Raw genomic sequence first — 23203 nt, 5'->3', positions numbered from 1 at the left:
TAGACAGCATCGTTCAGTATCACAACTTTATAAATCACAGCCTTTACAGCTTTTCAGTAAGAAAACTGTCTTGAAAGTTAAACCATTAACATAAAAGTTAATTCTTACTTGCATGCTGCTTTATAGTTTAATTAGCCTCTAGCATTTAAATTCTCATTGTTACAAAAGAAAAATGCTACAGAAAAGGAATATTTCTTCACTTCAAGAATGTGCATGACTCCTACTCGGGTAAGTCATCCCCAGAAGATGCATACTGAAGTTCCTCCTCCTCCTCCTCTTCATACTCCATGCTCTTTTCGTGATGGTCACGAGCTTCACGGAACTTTATAAAGTGGTTGATGCTTCTCGAAACACCAGGGATTAAATCTACATAAGGCTTCAGGACCTCCTGATTTTTATACACTGCTAGGTGGCAGAGGAAGTTTAAGGTTGGCATTCCAACCTTTAAAGTGGGTACTTTATAATAGGACCATAATCTTTTCTTATTAAAATCAAATATGGTAGGTTCTTCAATTTGCAAACCATCTTCAACCATCATCCTCCAGATTTTAACAGGGCCACAGTCATCATCAATGACAGACTTCAGAAACACTTCTGCATCGTATGTCAAATACAATTTTCCTCCAAGTATTGTTCTCCTATTCCAACTTTCATTATTTAATATAACATTCAAATGAAAGTACAGATATCTTTTATTGTAGGTCATTCTCCCATACATATCATATAGAAGGCCACTGTAGAAATAATAAATGCGACTGATGCTGTTTGAATTGAGGCAAAATAAATCCAGTTCCTCCTCATCCCATTCTATTCTCTCTCTGGGGGGACACAGAACTTCAATAAATTCTTGTTTATTAACAATATCTTTTAATTCATGAATAAGGGCATCTTTATCCGGTAGCCTGCAAGTCAGACTTTTGAATTCACAGTTCTCTGGGTTGGCCATGATGGACAGTATAGATACCTTGTAAGGCTTTAAACATAAAAGGAAAAGATGCTATATCTACAAAGAATTGGTAACATTAGCCTTTACATGAACTACCTCCAATGCATCATTTAATTACTACAATTGGAAAATCATCAGGGGCAAATTCACCGACTCAAAACTTGTGTTTTGAATACAAAATCCCATCCCTGCTGTACATTCGTTGGGCTTCAATTTAATTTCCATCATAATGTCACCTGTAATAAAGTTGGGTACAGGTATAGTATACATACATAAGAATGCAGATCAAGGAACTTTAAATGTATGAAAATAATTATAATTAAAACATTAATAAGTTACATAAATACAAATCTCTTACCTTGTTTACTCTATAAGTCCAGGTATTTCAAGTGTTGATATAAACTAGACAAAGAGGATCTCATAATTTGCAAGATGAAGCAGATGTGCTGGTAATGCCTGGGAGGGCTTGGAGCATGACACTTAAGTACCAGTTTGAGCATTTGTAATAAGAAAAATTTTCATTATGTGTGCCCTTACAATCTACAATCTACTTACACTCAAGAGTCTACTAAAGCAGGATGCCATGACACAGTTCTTCAGTACTATATGCTTTTACATATAACTGTTAGCAAAAGAAACCAACACAAATAGTTGATCTATGGCACCTCCAATTTTAAGACCACTTGAAAATGGCTTAGGCTAAGCTGAGATACTTCAGGTTATATATGTGGTTTATTATTCTTTCATAACTGATCTTGCTCTCTTGCTTCTCATTACTGGTTTTTCTTTTATATGTATGGGTTAGTTGTGCACTAATGACACTCACGTTTACGAGTGCACTGACTGGTTTTCTCACTGAGGTATAGAGCCAAATAGAAATCAGGGAAACTCCAACAGGTTCGGAAGTAGGCAGTAGGCCCCTCTTCACTTCATGCCTCTTCTTCAATCAGTTCCTCCTGGGACTCCTGTTTCTTCTATGGGTGCTGATTCTCACGATTCTAAAAGTTTGCCTTATATCAGATTAGCAGCTTCCACTGACCAGACATATGAGAAATCTTCTGACTGTTCTTAGTGAGTCATTGCTTGATGAGTTGGTGTTTATCTGGTACAGAGGGATGCGCATCAGCAAGACCACATGAACTGGGTTATCTGGTACAGAATAATGCATCAGCAAGACCACAATGAACATCTGCTCTAGTAGACGTGACTTGTAAACCTTCAGGAGACAAAGACTTCTTTTGATGACAAGCTTGGGAGGAGGGATACTAGATTCTGATTCAGATAACATTGTGTTCATACAGATTCTCAAATAGATCCTACACATTCTGTCATTCTGTTCTGTCCTCTACTGACCTTGAGAGAATAAAAGATTAAAGTTTTATTGAATTTTGAACCATTTTCTATTGGCCTTACTCTGCTTTAACCTCGTAAAAACCAATGAAATGCTCTGGGATGCAGAAGCAGCAACACCCTCCTCACAGGTCATTTGACTGCTGATAATGCCTCTTCATATTATAAAACAGCCACTGCAAAGCAGGAGAGTATACTTGACCCTGCAGAAGCTAGAAAGCAAGTGGGGTTCTATAAAACAGCTGCTGAGAGGCAGGATAGCATACTTGACCCTGTAGAAGCTAGAAAGCAAGTGGGGTTCTATAAAACAGCTGCTGAGAGGTAGGATAGCATACTTGACCCTACAGAAGCTAGAAAGCAAGTGGGGTTCTATAAAACAGCTGCTGAGAGGTAGGATAGCATACTTGACCCTACAGAAGCTAGAAAGCAAGTGGGGTTCTATAAAACAGCTGCTGAGAGTAGGATAGCATACTTGACCCTGTAGAAGCTAGAAAGCAAGTGGGGTTCTATAAAACAGCTGCTGAGAGGTAGGATAGCATACTTGACCTACAGAAGCTAGAAAGCAAGTGGGGTTCTATAAAACAGCCACTGTGAGGCAGGAGAGCATACTAGACCCTGCAGAAGTGCAAGACAAGTGGGGCTCTTCAATATACCCTTAAAGCTCAAGTCTGTCTAGCAGGAGCTTCCTGTATACAAATGCTGGGGCACAATGTTTGTAAAAGTGCTGCCAGTAACATTGCAATGTATGAATATTAATGCTAAGCTAGTGAAAGGTTACCAATAATTTCCCTGGCAAAAATACCAAAACTCACTAAATAAATAGTCAGGCAAAGTCAGACTGAAACTGGCTTGATAAAGTAATACAAAGCAGCATTAGTTGGGATCAGTCCAAGCAGCTAATTAAAACTAACTCACACTATATACTCGTACATGACTGATTAAAAAAAAAAGTGATCACTAAGCTAAACACTAATCATGGGATATTCTATAGCCTAAATATTCCTTTAATTTGGATTAAAGAATGAAAAAGATTAATTATGCAATGCAACAACTTATAAAGAACATGCAACACTAACATACTTCTCTCAAAAGCAGAAAATTTTACAAAACTAACTGAAAACAAGGGATACAGCCAAAACTATGTGAATTTAAGAAACTATAAGTAAATGCCTTTACTTATAGAACGCCAAAATGTGAAGGTGCCTTCGTACTAATATATTCGTGTCAGAAAATTTATTCATACACACTTGAAAGTGCACACTTACAAGTGAAAAGTATGAAGATACTTTATTGGAAAATACTTATACTGTACCAAATAGGATCAAAGCAATAAAACTGAAGAATTGTGGAAAGAATAATTTTAATGAATCATAATGCTTTTCAAGAGCTTAAAAGAATTTTCTGGGGAATAGAACATGACCTTTACTCCTGCTTAACCATCTTGTGAAGTGACCAGGTGATGACCACATTTAGTTCCCATTAGATAAAACCAATTAACCCTGGTGGCCTTGTGATCTGTACTGATATTGGCTGGCATATCTGAAAAGGCCAATATGAATTCCAGCAGTCAAAAAATATATTTAAAGATTAATAGTATTGAGAATGAAAATAAAATTCCTCAATATGAAAAGAAATTATCATAGGCTTTTTTCTACATTTTTACTCCCTGATGATTAAATCTTTGAAATACAACAGAAAGAGAGTGAGAGAAAGAGGATAGTGACTGAATTTTCCATATTTTGGAGCTTGTGTATAATTCTGTACCGGAGCGGAGAAGTGACCTTATATAAAAGGACGTGAGACCATGGTCCTAATGCAGAGACTACAATGGTAAGGAAGAGTTCAGTGGTTCTTGCTTCATACTATGTTCACATATATCAGAAACTAAGTTTCAACAGATGTGTTATAAGCTGTCTACGCTACACAATCAGAAAGGATTTTTGCCATAGATAACATTGGGAACTGGATGAGCATGCACAAACCTACAGGAGATATCCAGTCTTCTATTCTTATGGGATTATAATGTAAGGAGATTTTACCCAGACAAAAACAGGCTATGTAAAAGTAATGGGTTTGTATAATTTTTTTTTTTTTTTTTTTTTTTTTTTTTTAATTTAGTTTATCACTTATACAGTTTGATCACATTATGATCAGAATAATTTAAAACATCAAAAATCATTATCCTTATTTGTAGAGAAAGCAAAACATGTGACAGTATACCACCATATATTCTTTTATCTATCATTTCCATATACGTAAAATGTAAATACAAGTTTAAAACAGATCATTATCAAGACTAGTTTATAACAAACTAACAAATTTCCCAGTGACAAAACTCTGATAACAGAATTTTTTTTTATAATGATAGACATCCAAAATCCTGTAAGCTTCTATTAGAGAGGTATATCTATACTTACAATATAAACAGTACCGGTTACAACACTGGACACCAACTGAAGATAGATGAATGAAGTGACAATGAGGAAATGTAGCCTGAAGATAAGCGAGATGGGAAACTACCTCTGGCAGAGTTAGGTCTTACTCACTGCTCTCCTTCACTATCAGTTTAAGCAGTAGTCAGCGCTCAGTTTGTCCGCCCTGTAAATGACAGTGTCAGTACAAATACATGATTTGCGATCCATAAGAATACATGGTTGAGAGGCAACCATTTTTTTATTTTTTTATTTTGCATTCCTCATATAATACTTGCTATCTTCGTACTGTATTTACTTGTTTCTTGAAATAAGAGAATCTGTGTTCTAATTACAGCACATTGATTTCCAGGATAGCTATGAAAACCTTCAGCCATGGGCAGCACTAGCCATTGTGCTGTTGGCCTCGTCAAATTCTCTTATCACTGCAAACATCAATTCGGTAAGTAGACTTATCTTTCTGGACATACTTCAAACAGTTTTCATAGTCGGATATGCTAGACCTACGCCATTAAAGCTCTGCTTTACTATTTACCTAAAAAAATACAAATTACTTTTAAAACCTGATAAATATTTATTAATATAAATGTCAAGGCTTGCACCATTTTCCAAGTCAGCCATTTTTTTCAAGGTATTTCTTTCCCAGGTTTTAACATGCAATGGATATTTGGTTTAAAAAAAGACTGCCAAATGAGGGTACTAAATTTATTATTCTTATATGCAAAATTAAGACTACAACAACAGCTCGCTGACCATCTGGAATTGCCATAGTATTCCCTTCCACTTACTGAATACTGGGACTGAGAGAAAAGGTACCTTTCAACCTTAAGATAAGGAATCTGGTGTATGCAGCTCTAAGAGGGAAGGTGGGCATCTTGCCTATTAGCACCGGGTGTGTAAATTTAGTTAAGATGAATTTCTCTATTTCACATATAGTTTCTGTCTCTGAAGGTCAGGGTAGGTTGAGAGTGTCAGTCAAGTGAGGCTCTGGAACCCAAAGTAAGGGAAAGTTCGGTTTGGATGCATCCCTGCATCTCCTCAATAACTTACAGTTATCCAATTTAAAACTAGGTTGGGGGAGTCTAGGATGGACAAAATAAGGAGCCAGTGACCCATTAGGATACATTAACGAAAGTAGGGTTATGACAGATCTAATTAACTTTTTTGTTAGTTATAAGGTGTGTTTTGTAATTTATACCAGTAACAGAAATGAACCATGTATTTTTCCAACTGTTTACCTTGTGGTTTATGCATTTCAGACCAATTTTGTTTGCATTAATTGATGATTTTTTATTTTCCTAACCGTATATACCCTAGTTTCCCACATAGATTACCCCCACAGTTGTTTTGATTATATTGCTATAGGTAAATTTACTATAGCAGGGTAGGTTTATACAGACCAAGTGCCTTAAGTTAGGTTAGGATGGGGAAGGTAATGTTAAGGTCCAACCTTTAATTTAGCACTTAAGCCTTACAGGCCTTTGTGCCAGAAAATATGGGTGGGGGAGGTAAGGGTTTCGTGGGTCCAGGTGACATGTGTTTGTTGTGCATTTTGTGTTTAATACCAATAATTGGCTAGACATGAACCATGCATTCCTCATACCGTTAATTTTTGAGGTTTACGTACTTCAGACCTTTCCTGATTGTGCAATTCACACATCTTGAGTTTCTCTCATGCTGGCCTATACAGCACAGTTCCCACTGGGTAAAACTGAAGACTACTACTATGGCCTGGTTCTGGCAAGTTGCTGACCAGAATATTTATCGCCTTTAATTTTTTATTTTGTGTATGTTCATGTCTTTTGGTAGATCTATATAACTATTCCGTGGCAAGCTAGACTATTGCAGTTGACGTTTTTCCATACAGTTTTATTACCTCCTGAAATACCTGTTTTCTTTTTATGGTTGAGATATTTACCATCTATTATTTATTTAAGCTTTTACGTTCATCCCAGGTGCTGGTACTAAACAGAACCAAATTTGTGCATAAACTATTAGTTAACGAACCAAAGGGGAGCAGTAGTAGTCTTCAGTTTTACCTCCCACTGCACTGGGTGATCATATTATTGTTATACATAAAGGGTGGTGATTAAATACAAAAACCAGTGGTTTGCACCAGCAATAATATAGGGTAAAATACCACGGCAGGCCAACCCTCATCACGGTGGACGGGTCTTATTCACTCGATATTTAATTGGTGAAACAAGAATACAATTGCAACTCTAAGCATACCATTTAAAAGACTGAAGTTTCGTCAACATAATGTGATATATGAAAGCCCCATACGAACTAAAATAAGCATGTGAGCTCTTCGTAAAATATGTTTTCAAGGCAGTTTTGAAATCCAATATGGCGGCTACGTTTTTGCATGGACGGTTCTCATCAGTGACGGCCACATCTTTCCCCAGCCTTCCCAGCACTCATTTGAACAATGTTAGCGTATATATGTAACGTTTATTGATCTTACTCAAGATTGCAGTTGTAATCAGCACAATAAAACAACATTTTGTTGCCTATATTAGTGAAAGTATGAAACTTGTTATTCCCGGGGTTATGGTTTGAACTGAATTCATTCTTACCTTGTAATCGGTGGCGTTTTTATCCTTACTGCCATCACACCTGAAACTCCACAGTGCTTATTTGATTGTAATTATACACATTTTGGTCTTAATTCACTCCACAGTGCACTTGAACCACGCTGTGGTTCCTGGTTCCTAAGCACTCACTCCGCAAACACAGTTACGAGCAGCAGACGACAACACTGATTATGAGATGCAAAGCTTTATTTTCCCTTAATTGTTTACTTTACTCAATATTTAGTTTAACTTTACTTCAAAATATTTATTTAATTCATGTCTATTATCCCTTTTTTGCAACCAAATTAACCCCCCAAAATTACAAAATGTTTCGGATGTATACTTACGAGCAGACGACGTGAGGAAAAATGACTCATCGTTGCCAATCTAGTGGAGCGTCACACATACGCCGATGCATTTACAAACTGTTTCGATGATTCTAGTTGTCATAGTAATGCAGTAATGATAAAATTGCTGTAATATGTACGTATATATAATACAATAGATACGCTAATTTCACTTATTTCCCCGGTTTTGTGTAAGTCTTATACCTAGTTTGGAGGGTAAACACATACCAATTGACAACACTGATAAACAATTGAAGAGCGCAAAACGCCGCAAAGAATGCCGTAGTCCCCTTGAATAAGTGCTGGTAAGAGGTTGGTTTATGATTGTTGTGATGAAAGTGCCCCAGCGTCTATGGGTACAAGTGGTGTGCAGATTTAGCACAGGAAAATGGGAAGTTTGTTGACACAAGCGACTCCGTAAACATCAAGATGGCGTCAATCTTCGAAACATTTTTAGTTGTAAGTAAAAATTTCTAAAGCGTTTGGTGAGATTTCCACTGCCGTAGCCACCCTTTTCACTACCCTCTGTTTAAATCTTAAAATTTGCCTTAATTTCTAACTTTGGAGAAAATACTTTACTTCAAAAGGAGAGTAGAGGTCTTTAGCTCCGTTTTTCTCACCAACAACAAGTCGCGACTGATGCCCATCTCCGGTGTCAGGACGCGTTATAATGTACTTTTTTCGGAGAGTGGCAAGCGTTGAATGTAGGTGGCCTGTTTGGCCTGCTGTGATGTTTTACCCTATTAGAAATGCATAGGGTACTACATTAAATAGAGGGTCTGAAATACATAGCCGCTTTCATACTCGCATATTTGGTGATGTATGTTAATATCATTGCATTGCAGCTAATACAGTAGCAGTTGCAAGTAAATACGTAAGTGTTAATCCTAGACTACCTTAACTTCGTGGCAATCATCATAACTTTACCATTGGAGGTAGTCAAGGCTAGGCTAGTTGAGTCACTGGTGTTAAGCAAAAATGACGTCATTACTGTCATAACTAGTTATTTTACCAGATTGTATAGGCTAATGAGTTTCATGACAACGATCCTCGGAATGTTCATAATTTATACTAAACTAGTCTATAGGTATCCCATTGTAGCTAGTATCAACGTGACCAGATTTTTAAGCCAAGGAATATCCTAGTAAAACTCATAGAACACTGCACCCTTACCTTACCTCCTTTTAAGATACGTAGGTGACCCATGAATGACCTCACAACAGTTTCGGCATCGGTTCCTTAGCGTATTTGCCAAATTATATGCTGTCGAGCGTTGCCTGACAAATATTTGTTCATGAATGTACCACTGGCTGACCAGGATTCCAGGGTTCGTCTTGTAAACAATCCAACCTAAGCTGAGATAATGTTAAGGAACCGTAGCACATCATCTCAGCTTATTTCTCCATTGACGAGCAACTCATTTTGATATTAACCGTATTTCCAACCAACACGAGGAATTTATCATTCCTAATCCCTTCAGACGTGGTTGTTAAGCTGTATTGGGTGTCATGTAATGCCTAAATATGATAATTGATCAGGTTTGAGTAACGGAATTGCCGATTACTCAACACCTGCAGCAGACTCCCAAAGTGACCTGAAGAAAAGTTTTGCTGTGTAATCGTATCGCTGTTTACAATGTTAATAATTTTCTTGATAATGCTGGCAATTTTTTATTCATTCTACTGTATATCTGAGAGGGAGAAATAATATTCAGACAGATGATAATGATATCATTTCTATGTAGATGAATCCTGTTACCTTCTTTCAAGTCTGCACTGTGGTGAGTCATCAAACTATAAATAGCTTGCGGTCACCGTGAGTTCATTACTGTCTGTTGACCTTACTTAGTAGAAATGTGTTGACATGATATTGTCAATCCATTTTTCTTACCTTAATTATGTGGTGTAGCTAAAATATTACATGTTTCCGTGCTCAGAATAAATGTGACTTATGACATTTGTCTGTTACTATTTTCTTCATTTTATTTCCTTCTTCAAATTAACTGACACTTGCCGTTAGCATTTCTTGTTCAGATAGAGCTACCTCAGTAATTGTAAAAGTTACAGGGAATTTACTTAAAAATTAAGTAAAGTAGTAAGTATATAATGATAATTATGAGTCCAGAATTTAGTGAAACAACGTTAATTTTCAGTAACAAATATTAAGTAGTGACTAATTTTCTGGGGAAGTTGAAAAATGTAGGCAACAATAATGAATTGTTTATTCACAAAAACTGATTTAAAAATAGTCACAAAGCACTGAAATGCTTGATCCATGTGACGACGAATCACAGAACTTGGATTAAAAAGATGGGGGGAAGATTAAGCCCCTAACAACGAAAATTAACATTTGGAATCTTCTTCGCCCATGCTTTAGACTGCTTCTTGGTCTTGTTTAGTAGAAGTTTTGCCCTTGTTAACAGTCACTTTCATCATTTCTCTTGCAGTCAGGGATTGCCTGCACTTTATTTTCCTATGTTACATCTCGTAAGTTAGATGTAAAACACTGCTGATACTGAAACTACTTATTTGTAAATGAGAGATTTTGAACATTCCAGGACAGGGCTCTCAAAGGGACGTTACATCAGTTGCCATTTCTCGAAGCTAAAGAAACCTCAGGTAACGCTACCGAGTCCGATGAAGCCCCAGGTAATTTTGCCCAAGCAGTGTCAACGCTCTTAATAGAATTGAGGACCAGTTTGCAGCAATGTTCATTGTCTGTTGCTACAGACTTCTATTTTTACCATGCAGTGGATGTCTTCCTTTCCCATAAACTTGTGAGTACACATAAGATTGAGAGGAGTAAGATTTTGAAACATTTAAACTAATTATTCATGTTGTCCTTATAATAGACGTGGAAGTTGCATAGAAAATTGTTTTGTATTTTTTATTTTCATGGACTATCCAGATTATCCATACTGCATATGGGCGGTTATTTTGAGATGTTAATTCAACTATATTGCTTCTTTTGCAGGATGGTACTACTCAAGCAGATGCTGGGAAAAGCAGTAGCGTTCCTGTGAGTTTGTTTCTTCTACCCTCATCCAAGGTACTATTATATTATTTCTGTTGTTGTTACCTTAGTAAGATGAAGTCAGTATATTTTTCAAGGGTATATCTTTGTATACTCTGTTCATTACGGCACAGGCATTGAAAGGCTAATACATCCATTGCAAACATGGTGTTTCGTTTAAAGGTGTGTCCTGTAAAAGATAAATATCTAAATCTTTAAAACCAACGTACATGAAAGCTCATCGCTCCCTAGACACAGTCATTCCATTACACAAAGCAGCAGGACGAGAATATAAGTATTCACCATTTAATTTTAGCTTGTTGATGACGCGGGTTGAAGAGGAGCAGAGGACACATGGTTTCATTATGAGCTAGTGTTTTCTGTGTTTTGTCAGTGTTACTGGATTGGTCTATAATACCACCACACACACACACACACACACATATCTATATATATATATATATATATATATATATATATATATATATATATAAATATATATATATATATATATATATATATATATATATATATATATATATATATATATACTAAGCGAATACCACAGGAAAATGATAGTCAGAAATCCAAGCGCTTTCGTCTTTACTCAGACATTGTCAAGGAGTTAATGAAATACAATTGGAGAGAAAGGTCTCAGGTACAAAACAATATATCAATATTTGTAAAGGTATTGTGTATGGTGCTATGAGTAAACCTTCTCCCCCTAATGTACCCGTGAGATTTCTCCAGGCTTTTAAGAAAATAAAAGAAGACGAAACAGTGAAAGTTACAAAAGCAGATAAATCTAATGCAGTGGTAATAATGAATAAAAGTGACTATATAAGTAAAATAATGACATTGCTAAATGATACTGATAATTATACGAAACTGAGGTCTGACCTTACACAGACAGTGAACTCCATTTTGATAAACAAATTAAATCCATTTTGAAGGGCTTTGACCATTTAATTAAACAGTTTACACCGCCCAATGCGCCTCCCCCCTACTTATATGTATGGTTTAGTCAAGACATAAAAAAATCAATAACCCTATCAGACCAATCATTAGTTCAAGTGGGCTCAGTTACGTTAGAATTTTATCTAAATGGCTTGTAAAAATTCTTACTCCTTTGGTAGGAAACATTTCTAACACGAATGTTAAAAACAAAAACAATGTTGATTTTATAAACAAATTGAATAGTTTAAATTTGAATTTTGATTTTAATATGGTTAGTTTTGATGTTGTCTCTTTATTTACAAAAGTGCCTGTAGATGACTTACTTGAATATTTGGAGGAGGAATTAGAACGTCATGACATTCCCTCAAGTGTAGCAAACCTCATTAGTCTCATAAGGTTATGTATCAAAGATAGTAAATTTTGTTTTAATGGGGAATTTTTTGTACAAAAGTTTGGCATGGCTATGGGTAATCCCTTATCTTCTGTCCTTAGCAATATTTACATGGATTTTTTGAGACAAAACTCTTACCAAGAATTTTGCCCCAAAAAGTTATTTGGTTTAGATCATGTAGGATGATATCTTCTGTATTTGGCCAGTTCACGAAAATCTTCAGGAATTCCTTAATAATCTCAATAATTTAGTCCCTTCTTTAAAATTTACTGTAGAGGAAGAAAGAAATTGTAATTTGAATTTTCTTGATGTAACTGTCCATAGAAATGATAGAAATTTCACCTTTTCAGTCTTTCGAAAATCAACTAACATTGCCTCTTTTGTTCATTACTACTCCAATCACCATCAAAATGCTAAATTCTCTGTTTTTTTCTGGGATGTTCCTAAGGGCTTTACGTGTCTGTAGCCTGCAGTTTATTGACGCGAATTCAAACTATTTATGATATTGCATTGAAATTTAAATACCCAAGGAGTTTTATAGAATGGTGGCATGGAAAAGAGCTAGAAAAACATTTATTCAACTAATGACAAACTTGAATTTAGTAAGCATAACATTCTAAAATTATTCCCTATGATGAAAGGTTTTTAGATATTCCTAGAATTTTAAAGCTTTTTAACATAAAAAAATGTTTGTTTTTTTTCAGTAAATATAATGTCAAGAGTTTAATAATAAAAAATTCTCCTAAAGATCTCCAGGCTGCATATATAAATTCCTTGCAAAAAGTGTTGAATAAAGTCTTATTACGGACAAACCGGTAAATCTCTTTCACAACGTCTCAAACAACATCAATTATTCTGTGAGAACTGGGCAAATATCGAATGCATTTATTCGTACATATGAGAGATTTAGACCATCCTATTAACTGGATCAAGCAAGGGCCTTAATCCCATGTAATGACACAGTTAAAAGGAATATCATTGAATCTTGTTTCATCAAGTCAAATAATAGAAATGTTCTAAATTTAAGTCTTGGTTTATTTAAACTTGATGCTTTCATTATGAAAAAAGTTGTAGATAAATATAAGCAACAAAATTAATATATTCAGTATTTTTTTAACATGTTTTGAGGACTGTAAAGGTACTTTGTAATTTCGGTTAGGTTTGTGACCGTGTGATATCCGATAATCCTGGATTATCTCTTTTAATTTTACCCTTTTGACAATTGAACCATCTGGTATTCTTGATCTTGTTTTGTACCTGAGACCTTTCTCTCCAATTGTATTTCATTAACTCCTTGGACAATGTCTGAGTAAAGACGAAAGCGCTTGGATTTCTGACTATCATTTTCCTGTGGTATTCGCTTATTTATGAAGTCACGTGCATCTACAGTGATTTTTTAAACATATATATATATATATATATATATATATATATATATATATATATATATATATATATATATATATATATATATTACATTATATATGTGTGTGTGTGTTCAAGTACCCCGTTTGGTCTTGGAATTTTTGTCCTTTTGTGATTCAGTTCTTGTTTTCATTTCATTCTTATTCTCATTCGAGTGTTCTACATGGTATATATTGATTATAAGCCTTGACAATTAACTTGTGACTGATGATCATTGCAAGTTAATGGCCGAAACAGCTGTTCACATAGCAATGAGTAGATATAGAGCACAGCAGTAATTTTTGCCTTTTACTTCAGGTGTTAGGATAAGAAATTGATCCACTTGTGACTAGTAATTAATGAATATAATATATATATATATATATATATATATATATATATCCGTATATATATATATATATATATATATATATATTATACCGAATAATATATATATATATATATATATATATATATATATATATATATGAAATTGATCCCACTTGTGCACTAAGTAATTAATGAATATATATATATATATAGTATATTATATATATATATTATATATATATATATATATATATCATCCACTTGTGCCTAGTATTAATGAATATATATATATATATATATATATAATATATATATATATATATATATATCTATATCTATAGATATATATTATATATATATATATATATATATATATTATATATATATATAGATATAAGATATAGATATAGATATATTTATATATATATATATATAGGGGATATATATATATATAATATATATATATATATTATAAAGTGCATATATATATGCATATAGTACTGTAGCATGCATTTCTAGTATTTTGCAATATCACGACTACATCTGTATTTGCCTAAAAACACAGGACTCCATCAATGAGGTGCTATTCTCCATCAAGGATTACTACAGACGGGTCAACAAGGAGACCTGCACAAATTACATATTCCTCCAGAGGGACGCCAAACAGCTGTTGCATTTGTTAGAAGCCCTGTACACGGAACGCCTCAATTTATTGGCCAGGTTCGTCCTCATCACAGATGTCAGGGGAGCTGACGTCATCAAGTTACTGAGCGTAAGTATTGGTCTGTGCTATCATCTTTCTTTAACTGTACTTTCGTTCATATGATCTTTCTTCCATCTTACTCCCACCCCCCCCCCCCCTCTCTCTCTCTCTTAACAGTTGTTTCATAGTATACAAGTGCAAGGTTTTCCTCTTGTTTCATCTTTAAAATCTTCTTTGCCCCCAGTTTCCCTTTTAGCACTGAGTAACCTCATAGGTCCTTTGGCCTAGATTTGATAATCCAATCTTCTTTCAAGTTATTACTTTTCAGTTATATAATTGAATTATATAATTGACATTTTTATCTTATTTTTTGACTTCCCAAGGCATCTCCAGTAAGCAAGATAGTGAATATCCTCTTGGCAACACCAGCAGATGTCACCAAGGGGGCGTTGAAGCTAAAAACTCACGATTTCTTTCAAAATAACCAAAGAATATCGGAGAGGACACTCGGCACCTGGAGAGCTGACCAAACGTCACGTATGACTGCTGTGAGAAAATTCGATTGGTTCTCACCAAAATTGGATAATTTCAATGGATTCGAGGTGAGTATGGGGAAATTTTTAAAATAATCTTTTGTTTTTTTATTAATAGTTCAGTTTTGTGTGTGTGTAATTCCGTATTTGGTTTTGTCTTCTGCAGAATCTGGTTGTAATATTTTCTTTAATTTTTCAGGTTAACGGACATTAATTTGGCAGATTTCAGTAAAACAACTACTTACTATTTTATGATTATTTTTTTCCTGTGCTACAATTCTAGATGTGATAAACTTATTAGATTTATCTCATAAACTGAGTGTTAAGTGTATGTTGGCTTAAGTTGGGAACTGTGTGGGATTATTTTAAGCTGCAGGGTATATTGAAACTACGTATTTGAGTGCAGATCTGTAACACAAGGTTCTTTGCTACTTATCAGAAAAGCCAGGTCCGAAAGTGTTCTTTAAATTGAGGTGCTACTGGAAATTTTTCTGCAAAATGCGCAAACGTTTGCGGTAATGCTTCGTGAAGGACATTGCTGCAATAATTTTCTTGCCTTCAGTGAATAGATGATGAAATAAAACAATGGTAAGTCGAACACCCTTTCCAAGAGAATGATGAAATCCCAGTTGGTATTAACTGAGCAATGCCTTGGTCATTACTCTGGCTGTTTGATAATTTCCGTCTTCTGCAGTTAATAGGAACATTTGTTACGAGAATGCTCAGGTTTGTTCACAGGGCACAAGCCGTCGTTTGTTATGCAGCGAGTAGGAATCCATATAAAAAGCTGAGATCTCTACTGATAATTCTGTATTTGGGTTAGAAGTTATAGGAAATGTGCCCTGCATAAATTGTTTCTGGTACTAAGCAGTAAGTTATTGAATTTAGTGATTCTGTTCAATTTCACTGATTTCAGAATTTGTTTTCTTTTTACAGTTTCGAGTAACAACATTCAACCATCCTCCCTCCTCTATCTTCGAAGTGAATGACGATGGCAGCATCTCTTACGATGGACTGGAGATCAGGTTACTGAAGACAATGGTTTCGAAACTAAATTTCACTGTGAAGATAGCACAGCCCCGAGATGGAGACAAGTGGGGTAGCAAATTGGAAAACAATACTTGGACAGGTGATGAGGCAAGATTGTTGAAGTTGTATTAGATATTTGTAGCTACTCAGTTCTTTCTCAGATGAAAAAGTTTTAAGATATCATAGCAATTTATTACAAGGAATGATGTCTCTTAAATTAATATTTCTCTCACCACAACAACATCAGTTATAATTACCCAAGATTCCCAGTCTGAAATATCCATAGACTCGATTTCTACGTCTGTGAGACAGATGAATGCGTGCCCTATTCGTGTGCTATCTGGAACTTCCGTAAGAATTATCCTTGTATTCACCGATTGAGAATCTGGTGGGAAATTCCCAAATCTGTGCAGAATTTTTTCTGCTATTTTACGCAGAAACTTTTTCTATACTGATTCATCATTTTATTTCAGTCCATATTTGACTCGTGTTCTTTTGAAATCTGTGTAAAAGTGTGATGTTCTTAGTTTATGATTTTTCCCGTCATAGATGAATACCTGTAAGTAGTTTCTGATTATATTTTCTTTTGAGTTTTATGTTTTGGCACTATATTTGTGTGATACCAGTAGTATTTATTTCTGTTTTTGTATACTGTTATTCTTCTTCTGTATGGTAATAAGAAGCACCATTATGCTAGGGGTATTATAAACTGCGATTATAGGTCAATCATGACGGACGGGTTTGTATGAAAAAAGAAAAAATAGTTTATCTTATAAAAACTCCAGATAGAAATTCCGTATGTCACATTTTTTATTCATCAAAGCACAGTTTGTTTGTATGGTGTTTTTACGTTGCATGGAACCAGTGGTTATTCAACAACGGGACCAACGGCTTTACGTCGAGAGTGAACGACTTCTATCACCAGAAATACACGTCTCTCACTCCTCAATGGAATGGCCGGGAATCGAACCCGCGACCACCGAGGTGAGGAGCAAACACCAAACCAACCGCCACTGAGGCGCTTCAAAGCACAGTATCAGGGGTTTTACGTAAATCTCGTAGAGTTTTAATGTGTAGCATATCAGCTAAAACCATACTTCTTGAATGCAAGTACTTTAAAAAAAGCTTTATATTTTAGGAGCAATGGGAGAAACAATCCGAGGAGAGACAGAGGTATCTTTTGCTAACTATTTCATTACCTCGGATAGACTGAAGCTCATAGATATGACTCGGCCATATCACATCGACTACACTTGCTTCATCACTCCTATGCCACAGCCATCACCCCAGTATTCGGCAGTCGCCTGGCCTTTTCAGGTAAGAGGAAAAGTTCAGTGGTACATATCTTGAATTAGTAAACTTAATTATGGATAATTCTTTGCTGTCTTGCACTGTTCCATGAAAACCATGTGCTTTCACAGCTTGTATGCTAAAGTTTATACTTTGCTGTGTACATGCCTTAACATTTCATACCAATTTTGGAAAAGGAAAATCTATATATATTAGTTTTTTTATACAACTAACTTTGTACATTTTAAGGTCTTATTCATCACAGCTTTAATTCCCCTTCCTTCCTATCAAGGAGTACAAAATGGAATCGACTAGGAATACTATACTATATTAGTCCTTAGACCTATCTCTCTTCCCTCCTTAGCTGAATGTATGGATCGCTGTTTTCTTGACGCTCTTCTTGATTCCACCCGTGATACGACTGACTGCCATCTTAGAGGTAGGGACGTGGTTCAAGGACTTTGGCAATGCCTTCATGTTTACCCTGGGCACGTTTCTCAACAAATCACCCCCACCAGAGCTCATGCCACTTTCAAATGGGCTTCGCATTGCTGTCATCACAAGTTCATTGGCAACCTTGGTCCTGGGGGTTGCCTACACATCCTCTCTGATTGCATTCTTGCTCGTTCCGTTGCCTACGCAGCCTGTAAACACTCTGGAGGATCTCCTCGATTCAGATCTTCAGTGGGGAGTCAGGGATACAGGAGGGTGGGAAGAATGGTTCAGGTGGGTCCATTTCTAAGTAGGGCTAGCATAATTTTAAGTTTTTGCCCTCTTCGGGATTCGCTTCATCGCTAAGTCTTATTAAAGACAAATTATACTGGTGTCTCTTGCAGCTAATTTTCTAGTCCTGTACTAAAGGTCTGACGTTTCACTCATAAAGAAATTGCAAATGACTAGTGCTTATTTTGAGTTCTCATGAAAATTGGCCAAACCTTTTTCATAATTTGTTTGCAAATGCAAAATACTTTGAGTAATTTGCAAATTAAATAACAGGCTACTATATGTTGTTCTTTTTCAATATAACTTCAGTTTTGATTAGAGTAGTGACCATTATGTACAGTAATAGCATACAGTGTTAACAGGCTTATTCGGACCTTTATCCAGGCGTATTCGGACCTTCATGATTGGCCGATTTTTCTGTGCAGTTTTACCTCCTGAACAAGAAATTTAAGTAATATTTATTCGGACGACTGTAATTAACCCCCAGGGGCTCGTACTAAACATGGCGAAATACATTTGACGCCCCAATTCCTGGTGGCTTTCGTATTCGCGGGGACGAACGATGCGTAATGCTTATATATGTCCGAATTAGCCTAGACTATTGTCCGAATTAGCCTAAACAATTGTCCGAATCAGCCTAGCAAATGGTCCGAATCAGCCAAGACTAAGGTCCGAATCTGATCCGAATCAGCCAAGGTCCGAATAAGCCTGCATCCCATACAGTACCTGTAAATCTATTTCACAGCCCTATGGCATCACCTGGGAAACTCCTGTCTCTTTATGCATAGTTATTCTTTAAGTGTTTCTATAAAGATCTCTGTACAGTGTGCCACAGCTACATCAGTGCCTTAACCAAAGGAAATTAACATTTAGATTTTCAACAGCAACTCTATTGATCCAACGTCTCGTAAGATAGCTGAGGGATTCAAGTTTGTTCGTGGGATTGAGGCTGGCATAGCCAGAGTACTTGAAGGGAACTTTGCCTTTATGAACTCCGGGACTTTCCTTCGATACCTCGTTTCCAGCAACTTCACGAATGAATATGGACAAACAGAACTCCATGTCACCAGGGAATGCTTTGTCCCATTTAGGTAATGGCACTAACTATACTCTTCCTAGTCTATTTATAATGTAAAACATTAGCCTTGCAATATGAATACTACAAAGGTCTTCATTTTCAAAGACTTATTTGAAAACTGTACAATTGTAACCCAGATAAAATTGACGATAGTGAATGATCATTATCATTTTCTTCAATAAGTTTCCAACAATTGTAGGGTTGGCTTGGGGATGCCACGCTTCTCTGTTTACACTTCAAAATTCAATGCTGTCATTGATCGTGTTGTAGAAGGTGGTATGGTTTCTCGTTGGTTTCAAGACCTCTTGCATAAGGTAATGGTGATTCCTAATATGTTTGCCAGTTTTCTGAAGAAAGTTTTCCTGTATAGTACAAACATTGTATTCAAACTATTTTAGTAACTGAATTGGTGTTCATGCTTAACTTATCTATCTTATCTAAGATGGGTTTGCTTTGCTAGCTACATTGATACATGTAGATATTCTTACTAAGCATGAAGTTGTAAAAAATATTTTTATATAGGCCTCATACTATTGCTGTTATTTTCATGCTATTCCTTTGCAAAATGGTTCCAGGCTGAAAGGAAACAGCGAGATAAAACAAGGAAAATGCAGAAGTTAAGTGAAAATCGTGATCCTACATCATCTGTTGGGAAAAAATTAAGTTTGTACCATCTTCAGGTATGTTTATTAGTTAATTTTCTTTAAAAACAACATTAGGTTACTGATATCACAATTATACTACCTAGCACCTCACTTATGGACCTGCCATAGAGTGAGGTCTGTCTCTTTTCTTGGGTAAAAACGGGGCAGTCATTTAATAAATAGTTTACTGTTAAACCTTCATCACAGGAATTGCAGTTTGGGGCCTGTCTTAAGTCAAAGATTTACTTATGAATATTGAAGGAAAACATTGCAAGACTAAGAAAATTTTTTTTAATAAGCAATCGAATTTGTGAAGTGCGCATTCAAGTTTTCTGACACTGGTCGTAGATGCTAAGATGAGGCCACAACAATGGTGTAAAATTTAAATAGATTTTCCAATTTTATGAATGTGTGTCATTAGTTAAACTATTTTAATTTTTTCTTTTCTCAAGGGTACCTTTATAATCCTGTGTGCTGGCTGGGTACTTGCCTTTGTGGCTTTCATCTGTGAGGTTTTGTTTGGCTCGAGGTAAGAATTACAATGTATATCTTGTGTTAAAATTTGTGTATGCAATTCTGTCTTCCCTAACATCTTGATAAATGAAACTGCTTTTTTTGCAGATGTGATCTCAAATTTGACAGCAAAGGCTTGAAGCATGAGGGCAATTAAGTCTGGCCTGGTAAAAAGGTAATAATTTCATGCATTTCTTCCATGTGTTCACTTGGAAGATCTAATGGTCTTGATAGGGATTAACACCGAAATATATAACCTCTAGACCTGGAAAACTCATTAAAAGTACTCGATATCCTATGGAATGCCTCTAATTCTTGTCAGCTCTTCCCCATTTTTTTCAGTAGTAAAATCATATACTTTTCTTTTTGCATGTACTTAACTATGGAATCTTGTAATTCCCATAATAATGACAGAAGGAATGTATTTTAAACAGGTTTCAGGCAAAAGATTGAATTAAATGAGAAACTGTTTACGAGTTACACGGGAACGGTTTTTTTTATTTATGCTGACACAAATCTTAGTTATTGCCAGGTTGCTACTCGTGTGCAAATCTGGAGAAATGAAACATCAGTATGCTGCTCATATTGCTGAATTCACGATTAAGATAGTTCCCCACCCAGACAAATATTGACTCCTGTGCTTCTCCATAAAATGATATTGTTAAACTACAATAAAGTTTTGTACATTACTTTACCTGGCAGATATATACTTAGCTATAGTCTCAGACGTTCCGACAGAATTTCAAATCTCGCGGCACACGCGACAGGTAGGTCAGGTGGTCTACCTTACCCGCCGCTGGGGTGGCGGATGTACGAACCACTCCCGTAAGCTTGTCAGATTTTCTCTTCCACCTGTCTCCTGAGGGGAGGCTGGGTGGGCCATTTAATCGTATATATCTGCCAGGGTAAGTATGTACAAAACTTTATTGTAGTTTAACAATATCATTTTGTACATGAACTTCCCTGACAGATATATACTAGCTGATTGGCACCCTGGTGGAGGGTAAGAGACAGCTCAATAATAACAGTAAGACGGGAAACAACTTTTAATGTTGTAGGATATAAAAACCTTGGTTCTCACCTTTTCAGGATGAAGACTTCATAGATACTATCTCTGAGTCTGCATTGCCTGGAGAGCTACAGCTAGGACGTGACCTGATGCTGAAAGACTCTCGGATCTACCACTGGGATATGTGATCCCCTATTGTGGTAGAATCCAAGTCGGATGCTGTTAGAGGGACCCATGTCCGCTTACCTAACAGATCCTTACCACTACCTCTTGCAAGGAGCCAAAAAAAAACCCACCGTACCCACCTAACCAAATAACAAAGGGTTAAATATTACGAACAAAAAAAGAGGTGGCTCCTGCAACCTCTTTCAGAACAACCAAAAAAAAAAACCAAAAAAACAACAATATAAAATATAGGGTAACATATAAAAAAAATTTACACAGGATAACGTTTCAGCTCCCTGCCCCAGCACCAAGAATCCGCCGATACGAAAGGACCCCAAGGCGAAGCATCAAAATATCCCATGATTTTTACATCACGTAGGTAAAGTGGTTTGCGAAACCGATTGGCATCTAAAAAAAACCAAAAAACGGTCGCCTCCATCAAGTTCCGCACAGACATATTTTTTCTGAATGCAGCGAAGTTGCGATGGCTCTCACCTCGTGAGCTTTCACTTTCATAGTCTAAAATGATCTTTCCTTACAGGACAACATGTGCCTCTGTAATAAGGCTTCTTCTCAGACAAAAAAAGGAAAGAGCATTCTTCGACATGGGCCGAGTGGGGTCCTTTACGGAGCACCAAAGCACTCTTGATTAGCCTTAAGTTGTTCCTTCCTCTTAAGGAAATACTTCATAATTCTCATAGGGCAAAGAGTTCTTTCAGGCTCTTCCCCTACTAGAAAAGATAAACTACGAACTTCAAAGCTCCTGGGCCAAGGACGTGATGGGTTTTCATTCTTTGCCAGGAAACTTGGAAGAAACGAACACACCATAGAATCTTCCTTAAACCCTACATTGCCCTCAATAGCTTGGAGCTCACTCACTCTCTTAGCTGTAGCTAGGGCCAAAAGGAAGATAGCCTTCTTCGTCAAATCCTTGAAAGAGGCGAAGCCAGGAGGTTCGAATCTAGACGATCCAAGGAGTTGTAGGACTACGTCTAGATTCCAGTTCGGTACTACATGAGGAACGCTTAATGGTTTCAAATGATCTAATAAGATCATGCAGGTCCTTATCATCGGATATATTCAAGCCTCTATGCCGAAATACCGCCGCAACATACTGCGTATCCTTAATAGTTAACACAACCAGATGACATTCTTCTTTGAGGAAAGTAAGGAAATCCGCAATTTGGGTCACAGAGGTACTGGAAGTGGAAATGTTCTTCCTCTTGCACCAACGTCTGAAGACATCCCACTTTGACTGTATACACGCAAGGTGGAAGGTCTCTCGCTCTTGCGATTGCTTTAGCAGCTGTCGCTGAAAGCCTTTCGCTCTGACCAACTTTGGACAGTCTGAAACCAGTCAGACTGAGAGCGAGGAGATTTTTGTGGTACCTGTCGAAGTGGGGTTGTCTGAGTAGATCGCTCCTTAGCGGGAGCGATCTTGGAAAGGTCCACCAACCATTCCAGTACCTCTGTGAACCATTCTTGGGCCGGCCAAAAGGGAGCGATTAAGGTCATTCTCGTTGAATCGGACTCTACGAACTTCTTGATGGTTAGCCCCAGGATCTTGAAGGGGGGAAACGCGTAGACGTCGAGTCCGTTCCAGTCTAGAAGAAGAGCATCTATTGCTACTGCCTCTGGATCCGAAATCGGAGAGCAGTAAGGATCCAGCCTCTTGTTCTTTGAGTGGCAAAGAGGTCTATGTGTGGCCTGCCCCATAACTTCCACAGGCTCTGGCATACATCCAGATAAGGGTCCACTCTGTGGGAAGGAC

General features: G+C 36.5%; 2 protein-coding genes across 2 annotated transcripts in view; both read left to right on the top strand.

Moving 5' to 3' along the window:
* Positions 1–23203, top strand: part of LOC135211813 (uncharacterized) — a 395519-nt gene that overhangs the window by 252767 nt on the left and 119549 nt on the right. The window lies entirely within an intron of this gene.
* LOC135211777 (ionotropic receptor 21a-like) lies at positions 1176–20895 on the top strand. Its single transcript, XM_064244990.1, has 15 exons — positions 1176–1203; positions 2470–2588; positions 5066–5170; positions 10209–10427; positions 10625–10699; positions 14311–14517; positions 14832–15050; positions 15918–16110; positions 17149–17327; positions 17665–18026; positions 18908–19114; positions 19301–19415; positions 19677–19781; positions 20198–20274; positions 20367–20895. Exons 1-15 carry the CDS (start codon positions 1176–1178, stop codon positions 20413–20415), a joined length of 2259 nt encoding a protein of 752 aa, XP_064101060.1. The 3' UTR covers positions 20416–20895.

The sequence above is a fragment of the Macrobrachium nipponense genome, chromosome 40 (genome assembly GCF_015104395.2).
Source record: "Macrobrachium nipponense isolate FS-2020 chromosome 40, ASM1510439v2, whole genome shotgun sequence".
Lineage (NCBI taxonomy): Eukaryota > Metazoa > Arthropoda > Malacostraca > Decapoda > Palaemonidae > Macrobrachium > Macrobrachium nipponense.
This window is presented reverse-complemented; position numbering and strand designations above follow the sequence as displayed.

What these genes read in the sequence shown, in the direction of transcription:
- LOC135211777 (XM_064244990.1), top strand. Translation starts at nt 1,176, where the DNA reads ATGTCACCTGTAATAAAGTTGGGTACAG. An exon ending in TGTAATAAAGTTGGGTACAG is followed by an intron (nt 1,204 to 2,469) that starts GTATAGTATACA and finishes ATTATAAAACAG; the next exon opens with CCACTGCAAAGCAGGAGAGT. An exon ending in GGAAAACAATACTTGGACAG is followed by an intron (nt 16,111 to 17,148) that starts GTGATGAGGCAA and finishes TTTATATTTTAG; the next exon opens with GAGCAATGGGAGAAACAATC.